The sequence below is a fragment of the Spermophilus citellus genome (genome assembly GCF_964194105.1).
Source record: "Spermophilus citellus genome assembly, chromosome: 3".
Taxonomy (NCBI): domain Eukaryota; kingdom Metazoa; phylum Chordata; class Mammalia; order Rodentia; family Sciuridae; genus Spermophilus; species Spermophilus citellus.
Window position 1 is genome coordinate 19845118 of NC_138184.1, and position 13358 is coordinate 19858475.

At 42.7% G+C, this 13358-nt stretch overlaps 1 protein-coding gene and 1 long non-coding RNA gene across 4 annotated transcripts in view; one reads left to right on the top strand and one right to left on the bottom strand.

The window, feature by feature from the left end:
- Positions 1-13358, bottom strand: part of LARS2 (leucyl-tRNA synthetase 2, mitochondrial) — a 144952-nt gene that overhangs the window by 67996 nt on the left and 63598 nt on the right. For all 3 annotated transcript variants that reach the window (XM_081282815.1, XM_081282817.1, XM_081282816.1), the window contains one exon: positions 8921-9064. In XM_081282815.1, coding sequence (XP_081138941.1) covers positions 8921-9064 — 144 coding nt within the window. The remainder of the gene's footprint in view (positions 1-8920; positions 9065-13358) is intronic.
- LOC308643113 overlaps positions 1-13358 on the top strand; it is a 622623-nt gene that overhangs the window by 41816 nt on the left and 567449 nt on the right. The window lies entirely within an intron of this gene.

Genomic DNA, 13358 nt, shown 5'->3' on the forward strand with positions numbered 1-13358 from the left:
CATTGATTCCCAGGGCTTGGGCACAATCTGGAAACCATTACCTTATTGAACTTCCCTCTTTTAATCAATGAAAACCATGGGGTTCTAAGAGGTCATCTGACTCAACCGACAAGCAGCAGATCCAACATGACAAATAATCCAGATGTTCTTATTATTCTGAGACTACTGTACTCAGTTTTCAGGAGTCTCTATTTATGTGAATTAAACAAAAGACAACTTCTTCCAGATGCAAAAGTGGGAATACTATTTTAAGAATTAAATGTAGTATAGGAATTACTATATTTAAAACTTATCTGCAAGAACATGTGAAATATTACATGAAATATTACTCAGCCATAAAGAAGAATGAAATTATGGCATTTGCCAGTAAGTGGATGAAACTGGAGACTATCATGCTAAATGAAATAAGCCAATCCCCCCAAACCAATGGCTGAATGTTCTCTCTGATATATGGATGCTAACTCAAAATAAGGATGGATGGAGGGAGGGAAGAGTAGAAGTTCACTGGATTAGACAAAGGGGAATGAAGGGAAGGGAGAGAGGGATGGAAATAGGAAAGTCAGTAGAATGAATCAGACATAACTTTTCTGCGTTCATATATGAATACATGACCAGTGTAACTCCACATCATGTACAACCACAAGAATGGGAAGTTATACTCCATGTATGTACAATATGTCAAAACATACTCTACTGTCACATATGACTAAAAAGACCAAATAAAACATTTAAAAAAACTTATCTGAAGCAACACTGGGGAGTTTCCCATGGTTCTTATTTAACACACATAGAAGTATTTTGGGTTTGTAAAGAGACTGTGTAGACATTTTCACTAGGATGATCTGAAAAGACAGGTGCTGCTGGTTGCTAGGTGCACACCTGAATGAGGTGGGTGGTACTGGTCTCAATTCATGTCTTCACACTTGGCAAACAGTTGGCAGTGTCCCTCCTCCCCATCCTGGCCAACTCCAACTTATAGAAATGCTACTGGCTTACTGAGTCTGAGAATGAGCCAGCATTTAAGAACGTGAACCAGTGAGACAGGCTGAAGCAACATCCAGTCAAACAGTCTGAGTAACAAAATATAATCAGAACTAAGAAAGAGAAACTCTAAAACTAAAAAGCTGGGGATAAAAAGAGGATTGAATATAACATAGCTATTCTGGCTCTCTCTTCAAAGAAGGGAAAGTAAAGTTAGGGATAAATCCATACTTCCCCAAAGAGGAAGTACATGAACTGAGGAATTGACCAAGATGCAACCTGACCACGGTAAGAATTCTAGAAGTGGTTTTAAAAAATGATCAACTTTTAGGAGACCTGTAAAAATAGAGAAGAACAGATCTTTTTAAAACAAGAAGCTGTATTAGCTACTAAGGGAACAACTGAGAAACAAGAACCCCGAGAGCTGACACAGTTTGAGACGCAATGGAAATGAGAAGGTCTGATGTCAACTTGCAGCTAAAATGGATGTTTTGAAAAAGCTTGCATACTTCTGAATCAGTATGATTTGATTAGCAATTCCTTTTGAATTATACTTTGTATGTCTTTTTCTAAAACATACTCTTGTTGCCAGTATTTCTTTATTCTCCTTTTGGAATCATTTCCATCCAATCACTTTAAAGACACTGTGTGTGCTTCAGGTCTAAGTAAGGAAAACCAATTGTGAAGGCAATAAGGAGTTGGAACATCCAGATAGTCCCTTGGGAATATATTCTAGAGGAATAAACTTTCACTCACACCTAGTCTTTCTCTCCTGCTTTGATTTTGGCATGAAATTATGCATGAGGATTTATTTGTTATAAAAAAACTCATTTGGAAGCCAGCCACCACACCTATAATCCCAGTGACTCAGGAGGCTGAGGCAGGAGGATCGAAAATTTGAAACCAGTCTCGGCAACTTAGTGAGATCCTGTCTCAAAATAAAAAAAGGGCTGGGGAAGTGACTCAGTCATAGAGGGCCCTTGGGTTCAATACCTAGTAACAAAACAAAACAAAAAAAACTGCATCTGGCATGATGTCTACCGTGTTTAAATTTAGAAAAGGCACAACAAGTAAATATAAAAAATACCCTTCCTATGACAGCTCTCCTTTAACCTCTATCTAAAATAGGATATGCATTTTTTTAGCAATATCCACTTATTGTGGCATCTCAACACAAAACAGTTATTCAAACAACTATACTATTGTATTGAGTTATATGCTAAAAGTTTCAATTCCAGTAAAGGTGCTGTTTATCAAGCATGGAAAGAATCAGTTCTGAGCAACGTATTTTGCGGCTAATATATGACTTGCCAGCCAGGTGTGGATCCAGGGGACTGCAGGGGCAAGAGGAAAGGAGGGACCAACCAGTTCCTCACCAACAAGTGCATGTCTCAGAGCCATGTGAATGGGAGGGACAGACCAAGTGCTTCCAAGGCAGGGGGTATAGCTCAGTGGTAGAGCACTTGTCTAGCATGCCTGGGGGCCTGGGTTCAATCCTAAACACACACACACACACACACACACACACACACACACACACACACACAAGCTTCCAATAAAGAGAACTGAACACACGTAACAATGTAACAGGGATGCTGTAAAGAAGGACCACCCTTGCTGAGGATGATTATCAGGGGCCATAATATGAGCCCCATGTGTGTTCTGTGGGAGAGGAAGAAATAAAGAGACCCAGGAAGCCATGGGAGCAGCCAATTAGCCCATCTTCTCTTATCCACACACCCATGCATTAACTCAGGCCAACTTGCCAGTCTTTCTTTTCTTTCTGCCACTGACTCTGGTCACCCCATCTTTTCAGCAACAGAACCTTTTAAATTCCACTAACTTCCAGGACGTGGTGACTACAGGTTCTGACTGTCACCACCACACTCTTAGAATGTGGATGACAGAGGCTGAACTGCCATAACAACATAGCCACCTATCTGTCCAGTGAGATGACTTTTTTTTTCCCCTACGTGTGGCTTGTGTACACGTTTTTAACAGTGAAGATCATGTTAAAATGCTCTTAAAACTGCTAGAGTGCACTTTACCCAAGTTCTCAGCTTATTACAGCTCCAAAAAGGAATAATTCTGTATTTTAAGCATTTTTGATACTTAAAAGTCAGCCATCCTGAAATAGTATGCAAAATATAGAGTGGAACAGAATGATACCGTGGAGAATTGTCCCTTTCTATGACACTTATTTTGAAAAAAAAAAAAGTGTGGCTATGGGTATGTCTGCTAATGACTATTCACTTCTGATGAGGGAGCAGCAGCCACTGGATGAGTCGCTCTGTTCTCCAAGCAGCTGGGCCCAGAAGGCCCCAGGGTCAGGACAGGGCGCTCAACAGAGAATGACGCAGCAAAGCATGACACAGCTCTAGCTCTGAGAGGCCAATAAGAACAAACCAGAAAACGTCTCATCACTGTACTTGCCATTACTTGGCCACTGGAACAGGCCACTGGTGCCCTCTCCCAGGCCTGCTGTGTTGCCTAACTTGCTAATGACCGCCCTCCCACAATGCACCGGCTACTGTCTGCACACGTTCTCAAAAATGCTTGTTTGCTGAGAAGCCAGTCCTCAGGAGCAGGTGGGAAGGATGCAGAACTGGGACTGAGGAGACCCAGCTGGGTCCTGGCTCTGTCTTGGGCTTGGATGCCTCAATTATATGATGAGGCTTGGGCTGGGTCAGTGGTCTTCAAAAATGCGGGCACACTCCTTGCAAGGATGCAGCAGTCACCCCGAGGGAGGAGGGCAGGATGTAGGTTGCTTAAAATAAATTAATACCTTATCCTTTTAGTTTTTGATTTTGATTTTTTGCAGTGCCACGGATGGAAACCAGGGCCTCGCACATGCTAGGCAAGCGCTCAACCACTGAGTGCCACCCCCAGCCCCAATCCTTTAAAATTTGTTTTTAGACAACATATGGATTCTGTAATTTTAAGCAGCAGTAATGAGGGTTTTCTGTTTGTCTCCTATTGTTTTCAGATAAGGAAACGGATTAAAGAAGTGTGGGGACTCAAGTTTCTTCTACCTTTAAAATTAAAATGACTCTCCAAACTCAAGAGGCTCACTGGCAACAGTTGCCAGCCCTCCCTGGAAACTCCCAGATCCCTCAGAGTTTGAGGTGGTAAATCTCTCTCTTTGTTCCCCTGGATACAAGCTACACCTCAGGAAGGAAGGAGGTCTCCATGCATCAAAGGACCTGGCTAACAGTTCAGAAAGGCTACTTAGGGTTTAAAGCAAGCCCTAATGTTAAGTTCTACATAACTTTACTATTTATTTTATTGACAGTATACCCTGAGAAGTAAACCATTGATTTATCTGTTCCATTTTTCCCTTTGCAGTTATTCCTTCCCTTTTGGAAACAAAACAAAATGAGAGAACCTTCCTGTTCACAGAGTATGTGCTGCTCTGGAGACTGAGCTCCCTGTAGACGTTCTCTCTCCTTCTTGAAGGCTCCAGAGAGGGTGCAGCACACACAGCTGTCTTTCTTTACTTCCCTGACAGGGAGAAAGTGAGGTGTGGACTGAAAGCAAGGACAGAAAGGGAAACAAAATAGTCTGAGAGAGCGGGTCTAATAGCAACCTCAGCAGATGGGATGGGCTTTGAGGGGACATTCCAGAGGTGGGTAGGAAGGCCTGCACTTAGGGAGAGGATCGCTAATGGCTTCTATCATCTCTGTTATGTAGCAACACCATGAGTTTCTAAATGCATAGAGACAGTAGAGATCACCAGGGAAGAGGCTGGTCACCCTGATTTGAATCCCAGAGCTGTAATTAACAGCAGGACAAACCCTCTAAGCATGACTGTACAGGTTCAAGTAAGACGGTGTCAATAAAGACCTGAGCTCAGAGAGGGTGACCAGAGAGGGAACGAAAGGTGAACACAGACTTCATCCATGTTACCACAGTTTCCAAGTAATTCCTGAAAATTTGGAAAACATAGCTACCAATTTGGGGTGGAGACTAAGTTGGCACCAGGTTTGGCTGTGTCCTTCTTCATGGTGCCCAGGGTGCAGGCCTGTGGTGTAGCCAGCAGAGGGCAGAGGAGGCACCAGTGGAAACCAAACCCCAGGTTCTTATGGAGTTCAAATGACAGCCCTCTCAGTCTCTCTGGCCATTTGTCACCCTGCTGTAGGAATCCCTTTTCCCCTCTGAATGGAAGGCTCCAATCCACCCTCCCCTGACAAACCTCAGTGCTGCCGCCCACCAGCTGCTGCCCACACAGCTCTGCCAAGATTAATTCACCTGCTCCGGAGCCTCCTACTGCAAGCTGCTTTTGCATAGAATGGGAAGCCAAAATCACGTTCATTCTCACAGAGCAAACAATCCAGGAGAGTGGGAGGGGGTAAGAGGAGAAAAATCACATATGTATCTCAGAGCAGCCCTAATAAAGCATTTTTATTAATTTCAGACTTCTCTGTAAGGGAAGGGAAGGGAAGGCGGGCTCCTCAACACAGCTGTGCTACCAAGACGATCACAAGCCATACATCACAGAGGCAGCCCTCAGAGCTCGAAAACCAGGTGCAGATACAACCGTGGTGGGCACAATTCCCTGGCTATCCCAGCACCCACTGCCCATCATTCCCCTACCCCTTCACCTCAACCACAGAAGCTAAAAAAAAACAAGCCTACTTTCCTATTCTCCTTTGAAGCTGAGGGCGGCCATATGACACAATTGGGGCTAATGGATCATCAGATGGGAGTTTGGGCAAAAGTTCTTTCTTTCCAGACAAGAAGAATTCACTTGCATTGCTCCTTTTCTCCTTCTGTTTTGAATGGAGATGTGACATCTAGAAGTGCAGCAGTCACCATGCAACCATAAGATCACAAGCAGGAAGGAAAAGGACAAGAGAAGCACTGAGATGAAAGTCAAAGCCCTATCTTAGCTCAGTCCCAGCAACTGACGCTTGCTAAGTGCAAAAAGCAACTTACCCATGTAAGCCATCATGACTTGGGTTTTCAGTTACTTGCAGCCAAAAGCACTGCAACCAATTCAACATCTCATCCTTGTTTATACAGTAGCACCTCTTTGTTAATTCTAAGCTGTTTCATTTCATTTATTTACTTATTTAATTTTAATTTTGTTGTCCTGCTTGGGATAGAACTCAGAGCCTTGTGAATGGTAGGCAAGAGCTCTACCACTGAGTTACACCTTCAATCCATATACTGTGTTAGAGCAGATGTCCTCCCTCATTTGATTTTTTTTTTGAAATTTTGGACCTATTAATTTTATTAATTTTGGACCTATTTAATTTTCCAAGGACCTATTAATTTTACATCTCTTCTCAAATGTCTGAGTCATCTTAAACTCAAAAGGGTAAGGTGATGCCTTTTCCAGGAGTCCCTACCTCCAGTGAGTAGCATTAACCATCCACCAACTGTTCAAGCCAGGGTCTTCTTTGATGGCTGCCATTGCTGACCTATCATCCACCATATCACCAAATTCCATGGATTCTGCCTCCTGAATATTTTCCTAAGCTGCTCACTTTTCTCTAGGGCTCCTACCTGAGTCTAAGTTGTGCATGCCCGGACCATTATAACAGCACTCTAATTGCTCTCTCTGCACCTTGCACTTTCCACAGTGATCATACAAAAACATAAGTCTAACCATGTCCTACTCTTCCTCAGACTCTTTTAATGATTACATACACTCCCCATGGTAAAGTCCAAACTCCTCAAGACTGAAAAGGCCTGATCTGACCCCTCTGCACCTCTCCCCACCTGGCTCTCTGGAAGCTGTAGAGCCCTTTCAACTTCTCAAAGCCATCTCCTCTATTTCTGTTTTAGAGATACCACACATGCTTTTTCCTATATGGGGGGGGGGGTGCTCCTCCAGCTTTATGGTCTACTTAGTTCTTACTTATCCCTCTGCAGCACCAACAGTGAATTGTTTATTTCAGATACTGTGCTTTTCTGCTCTAGATTTCCAATTGGTTCATTTTTAAAAATAGTTTCCACTCTCTTCTGAGAGTCCCCATCTTCCTGCTCATTAAGACCATCTTATCCTTTAAGTCTCAGGCCATTTATATAACAGATGCTTTTGGCTTAATCTTCTAATTCCAATATCTGGGTTATCTCAGGGTCTATTTCTATTGGGCTAAGTTTTTTCCTTGATTATGGGATCAATATTTATTGCTTCTCAGCAAGTCTAGTAATTTTTTGTTACATGTTGGACACTGCAGATGAAACCTTGTAGGCAGTCTGAATTATGTTGTCCCCCTTTAAAGATTTGATTTTTGTTACAGAAATTTCTTTTGAACCTCTCAGCTTTGCTTTTATTTTTTATTAACGCAAGTCTGTTTTGATTTTGTCTTCAGTGTTAAGGTGTCATTTATATTTCTAATACATGACCTTTGTGGGGTCTCAATTATATCACTGGCTAGGCCATCACTCCATGGTGTTACAGTACTGTGCAGCCCTCTGGTGTCTCTGTTCTGCTCTCAGCCCCATAGCAATTGTTTTCTGTTAGGCCTTTTGGAGCCCTGTGCTCGCTCTTCTCCTGATTTTCAGCACTGACCTCCAAAGACAGCTTTTTCAATACATCTGCACAGGAGTTCAGTAAGAACCAGGCAAGTCACCATGGAAACTAACCATTTCTGCTGAACAGCTGAAAATTCACAGCTGACAATTTAAAGAATAATGCCTCTCAGTTAGGTTATTACATTTCCAACTAGAGGCAGAGGTCAAAACAAAAGAGCTAATCAGGTGGCCTTTCCAATAATGCCTATTACAAAATCATCTGACAGGTCCAGGAGATGACCTGGCATCCTCTCAGTAATGCAGCAGACCCCAACGGCCAGCAGACAGGGGCGCGCACTGCCTGGGATGATACAGAAAGCAACATTCCAGCTTTGTTCTTCTCATTCAGTCTCCAATATTACTGTGCTCAAAAGGAGCAGGGCACTGTGCTAACAAGTTCTAATGAGTACTTTCCTGGGTCCATATGCTAGTCTCTGCTGCATTCTGAATAAATTATAATGGAAAAAGAGCCTCATTTTAAGATGTGTCTTTGAGTGTGAAAACTGGAGGTCACACTTCCATATGGCAAGGGTATTGTGAGGAGGTGGACTGCAGTTTTAATTGAGCAGTTTTGCAGTGATCAGAGGTTATTCAGAGCTTTGTGCTTTCCTTGCTCATGAGACTGCAGTATTGGATCTCACCTAAAGTCCACTTCAGACTAACACCCTGTCTCTGGCAGAGCAACCATGGGCTACCTTGGGATCTGCGTGAGCTCACAGGATGCCCCCAGAGTGATTCCAGTACATGTGGAACTGATCATTTTGCTCAAGTGACTGTGATTTAATAACCAAGTCCCTGCTTACAATTGTTGGCTCTGCCTTGAATCTATGAACATAGAAGAAGCCAGAAGGCACCTTCAAAGCCAGCTGGCCCCAAACCCTTATTTTACTGATGAGAAAACCAAGGCCAAGGGCCAGTTTACACTGTCAACCAGGGACATAGGAGGAGTTCGCACCAGAACTTTGGTCTTCATTTTCTTCCTCCTCACTCTGGCTTCTCAAAGGGAGACAGCCATGTCTTCAGTCCTTCCAGAGGATCTTTGCTGGACCCTCTGAAATATCATTCTCTCCTTCTGTAGGTCTTATCAGAACCAGACAGAGAAAGACACTTTTCACTTTTTAAAATATACAATTCATCTTTTATATATAATTGCTGATGTAATTAACAGTTTTTTTTAACCTCTGTGGCAGTGAGTTCAAGATCAGCAAATAATGCACAACAGTGTGCCATTCTTAACTTTAAAATTGTGACCCAAACCCATCACCCTCTGAGTGGGTGAAGCTGAGGTTTGTCTGCTTCCCATCTGTCTACCACAGCTCTGGTGGCCCCTCTTACAGCACCCTCCCCGTGGGCTTCCCAACACTCAGAAGACCTTGATATAATTGCCAACTCACCAGGCAGGACCAAGGACACTCACCTTTGCATAAGCAGTTGTTTTAATAAACCACTGTTTGAGGTACTTCTGTTCCACCTTTGCTCCAGAGCGCCATGAACAGCCATGTTCATCCACCTGCTCGTTGGCAAGCACTGTCTCATCCACTGGGTCCCAGTTAACCAAGGCCTGGGAAATTCAGGAGACAAAATGATGTACTCTGGTGACAGCTGTTACTAGGATCGTTTCAAGGTGTTTTCTAACACGTAAAGAAACCTGTGAATGTAGCAGCTTTGCTCTGAGGCCTAAAGGCATCTCCCAGAAGGCCTGCTTGGCCAGGAAACCACTAGCAAGCTGTCAAAAGAAGAGGTGGACTGCCTCTGTTTTTACTTCTCATTAGAAAGGGCTGGGAAGGAAACCTTTAAGCATGTGTCTAACTCAACTTTGATGTCTTCTTCTTCCATCATCATTATCATTATTATTATTTTGCAGGGATAGGGATGGAGGTTAGGCCTTAAGAATACTAAGCAAGCACTCTACCAGTAAGCTGTGCCTTCAGACCTGTTGTATCTTATTGAAAGAAAGAATGAATTAGAAGGGTTTAGATATTTTAGTAAACAGAGAAAAAAGAAAAAAAAATGGAACCTACTTTGCATTTAGCAAACTGGGATTATTGTAGAGGAAATACCTGTATTAATTTTAATAAAATTGTTAATTTTGACTTGAGAGATTACCATGTACTAGTTGCTGTGCTGAGTGGGTGACTATGGGTGGGTCTTTAATTCTCACAACCACCCTCTGAGATAAGTATATTCTTACCCTCACATTGCAGATAAGGACTTTGAGGACTAGAGAAGTTAACTTACCCAACCCACTCAGTGAGTGACAGAGAGGGGCAAAACTCAGGTCTCTAGAAACTAAACTATTTTAGTAATTTTTTAAATTTTAATTTTTTTATGTTTATTTAAATTGAGGTATAACATACATAAAATGAAAAATTCTTAAGTGTATAACTGAAGAATTTTTGCACAGGTTGACACTCATAACCCTCACTCAAACCACAGGAAACTCTTAGGCTTTCTATCAATCAACATCTGTCCCCCACAAGATAACTACTCTGGAATTTTGGCTCCATGGATTCATTTGGCCAATAGAATATGCAATCTTAAATTTTATGAAAATTCCCTCACAGAGTTCTAGTTTGTTTCTATCTCTATTTAAAATAAATACCTCTGTCATCTACATCCACTGCTTTATGACATTCAGGTGTCACTGGGTCCAAGAAGGTGATGAGCACTGAAAGATGTGGTTGGGCATTAAGTTACCCTGACCTGATACAAGTTGTTTTAAATGTTTTTTTTTTGTTGTTGTTGTTTTTTTATATATATACCATGTGCTTGGTGTGCACAAAGCCTTGGGTTCAATCCTCAGCACCATCCTCCCACAAATTTATTTTTTAAATAAGTAATTCTGTGGGGGCATGGTGGTGCATACCTCAAACCCCAGTAAATTGGGAGGTTGAGGCAGAAGGATTGCAAGGGAGGCCAACCTCACCAACTTAGCAAGACCCTGTCTCAAAATAAAAAATAAAAAAGCTGAGGATGTAGCTCAGTGGTCTTAGTGGTAGAGCACCCAGGGGTTCAATTTCTAGTACTGCAAGGGGGGAAAGAAAAGTCATTCTAATAAGAGAAGGTGCTAACTCTTATCCATCTGCCCCTCCAGGCCCTCTTTCCATCCTGTTCTTTGACCAGTTAACACAAGTTAACTTAGATACTTCCCTCTGCCTGGGTTTGACCCATGAAAGGTGCCCTGGCTTCTTCCTGGTGGGGCTGTGGGCTAGCAGTGGCTGCTTCCTGCTACCAAAGGCCACAGCCCCTCTGGGCAGGCCTTTCCTGCTGCTGCCTCTCCTGCTCTGCCAGGTTCCTGTAACTGTTCCCTGACACTGTCCCTGAGCCTAGCAGTGGGTGGTACAGACTTCTTTCTGTTGCTGCTGACAGTTGTTTTCCAACATCTCTGAATCTCCCTGAAGTTGGTACAAATAGTCCCTTTATTACATTTTCTTCAATGACTCCTTTTGGGTGCACCCTCTATTTCCTGCTGGGAACTGGCTGATTCAGAGACATAGCTAACCAACAATTACAGAAAATCTAGGGAGTCTAACCTATCTCTGGGTTGTGATTTACAGGGCGTGATTTTACAACTGAAAGTAGTGCATCCACTGAAAAATTTAAGGTTGTGAAGTCTAGAGTTGGGGTAGGAAAGACATGCATTGAATAATTTATTTCTTTCAATACAGCCCCCCCAAGCCTTGAATTGATAAATAAACAGAGATAAAACATAGGACAAAGTACCTTAGACCTAAAAATTCTAGGTTAATAAACCAAAGATGACTTCTTTATCTATCACTGCCTATATCAAGGAGTTGGAGTAAAAGGTTCTACTTAGGTAGAAAAGAAAGGCCCAAGGTTGGGAATGTAGCTCACCAGCTTGCCTAGCATGCATGAGGCGCTGAGTTCAAGCCCCAGCACCATTAAAAAAAAAAAAAAAAAAAAAAGCAAAAAGCATTGGGAGGGGCAAGTATTAACTTAAGTTATTCAAGGAACAAACCTCCACTCAAACACACAAAAAATACCAAACCCACACACAGCTAAAATTGTATAATATATAAAAGAGGGGGGAAAGCACTATTTACCTCCACCTCTGCCTCCTGCTCTCTGCAAACCTCAGAGGATACAGGAGAAGCAAATGCTTGGTACTGCAGATTTGCAAAAACAAATAGGACTTTATTTCCTTATGGACATTTCCCACACGGCCTGGCATCTCTCAGGCTGTAGGTAACTAAGCGCAAGGAGGAAGAGGGGCTCCTAAGAGGTTTACACGTTATGATAAACCCTGGGTGTTGATGAAAGACAAATCAAAGTATGACACAAAGGCAATGTTTTTTCCCCAATAAAAGACTCCAGGGAGGAGGTAAAACGCCATAGAAAACAGTCTCAGATGAAAGATGCAGAGGCTGGAGGCTACAGGAAGCCACAGGCTTCGGTCCACCTCAACTCACAGCTGCAGAGGCAGTAGGGCTGGTCAAAATCCAGGGCCCCCAGGGTCCAGGAAGCACAGTGGGTGCAGCCTGAGAAGCCCAGAAGTCATTTCCCAAATCCCTTTCCCCAGGTCTCCTCTCCTCCGACTGTTTCCCTTGAAGCCAGGACTTCCCTTTGCCTAGAGTTTCAGTTTTGAATATTTACTGTGATGGACACCCTGATTTTAAAGCAAGTACAGTCTTGGCAAATAGGATCTAATTTGTATACAATTTTACTATGACATGTTTCCCTAGTTGACATCTATGTTGTCTGTCACCTACTGGAGCCAATTCTATGTTCCGTGGTTGATAACTAGTCTTATTTGTAAAATACTGTTTTTATATCTGCATTTTGAAATCAATCTTCATCAAGATGGACGTCATTAAAACACCTGAAAGCATACTGAAAAAAAAAAGAAAACAAAACAAAACCAAAAAGAAACCACACTGAACTCTGAGTAGGTTTACCCAGTGCCTCCCTCTTAACAGTTACCCGGCAATGTCACAGAATGAGTCATTCCAAATAAGAAAATTTCCCAGTTAATCAAGAACTGAACACTAGATTAATATGTTAGCAGAAGCTTTTTGAAAGCATTTCAGAAATGCACACCATTGCAAATGTGAAGAAGCCATGTTCACAAGAGTTCAAATTTGCAGTGATGTCCCACATTCATTATTTAAAAACTTCTTTTGTGGTCTTCAGGATGGAACCTAGGGCCTTGCACATGCTAGGCAAGTGCTCAACCACTGAGTTACCCCCCACCCCCAGCCCCTTTTCTTTTATATTGAGACAGGGCCTTGCTAAGTTGCTCAGGTTGGCCTTGAACTTGTAATCTTCCTGCCTCAGCTTCCTAAATTGCTGAGATTACAGGCATGTGCCAGCTCCGTCCCATCACTTTTGTCTCTTTCCTCTGTCCTCTGCTGCTGGGGACTCCTTGGACTCCCTTGGGAACTATCTGGGCAGTATCATCCTTATTTCACTGTACAGTAACTGTGGTGCCTGTGGCCACTGTCAGATCTCCTGTTCCAACCCTTGCTGTCTCTCATCTTGCTGAGGGTCCTGGCCTCCCTGGACCTAAGCCTTCGCACAAGGTGCAAGTGCCTCCCAGCACACATAAACATCAGCATGCTTTGGTCCCTGGCAATGAACACATCACTCCCAGGCCCTTGGCTACTCATCACTGTTCTCCTCGCTTCTTTTTCCTCAAACTCTGCTTTTTCCCTACCTGAGATCTTTTCTGAATCTACTGTCAAACAGTTTCAGGTTCCAGAAGTCTGGTAAAGTATATATTTTAGCAAACAGATTTAGATCAACTTGCTTTCTCTTGATAAAAGCATGCTTCACTAAGTAACATCATTTTGAACTCATTCAAGGACCTTGCTCTCAAAATCCATCCCGCTCCATTC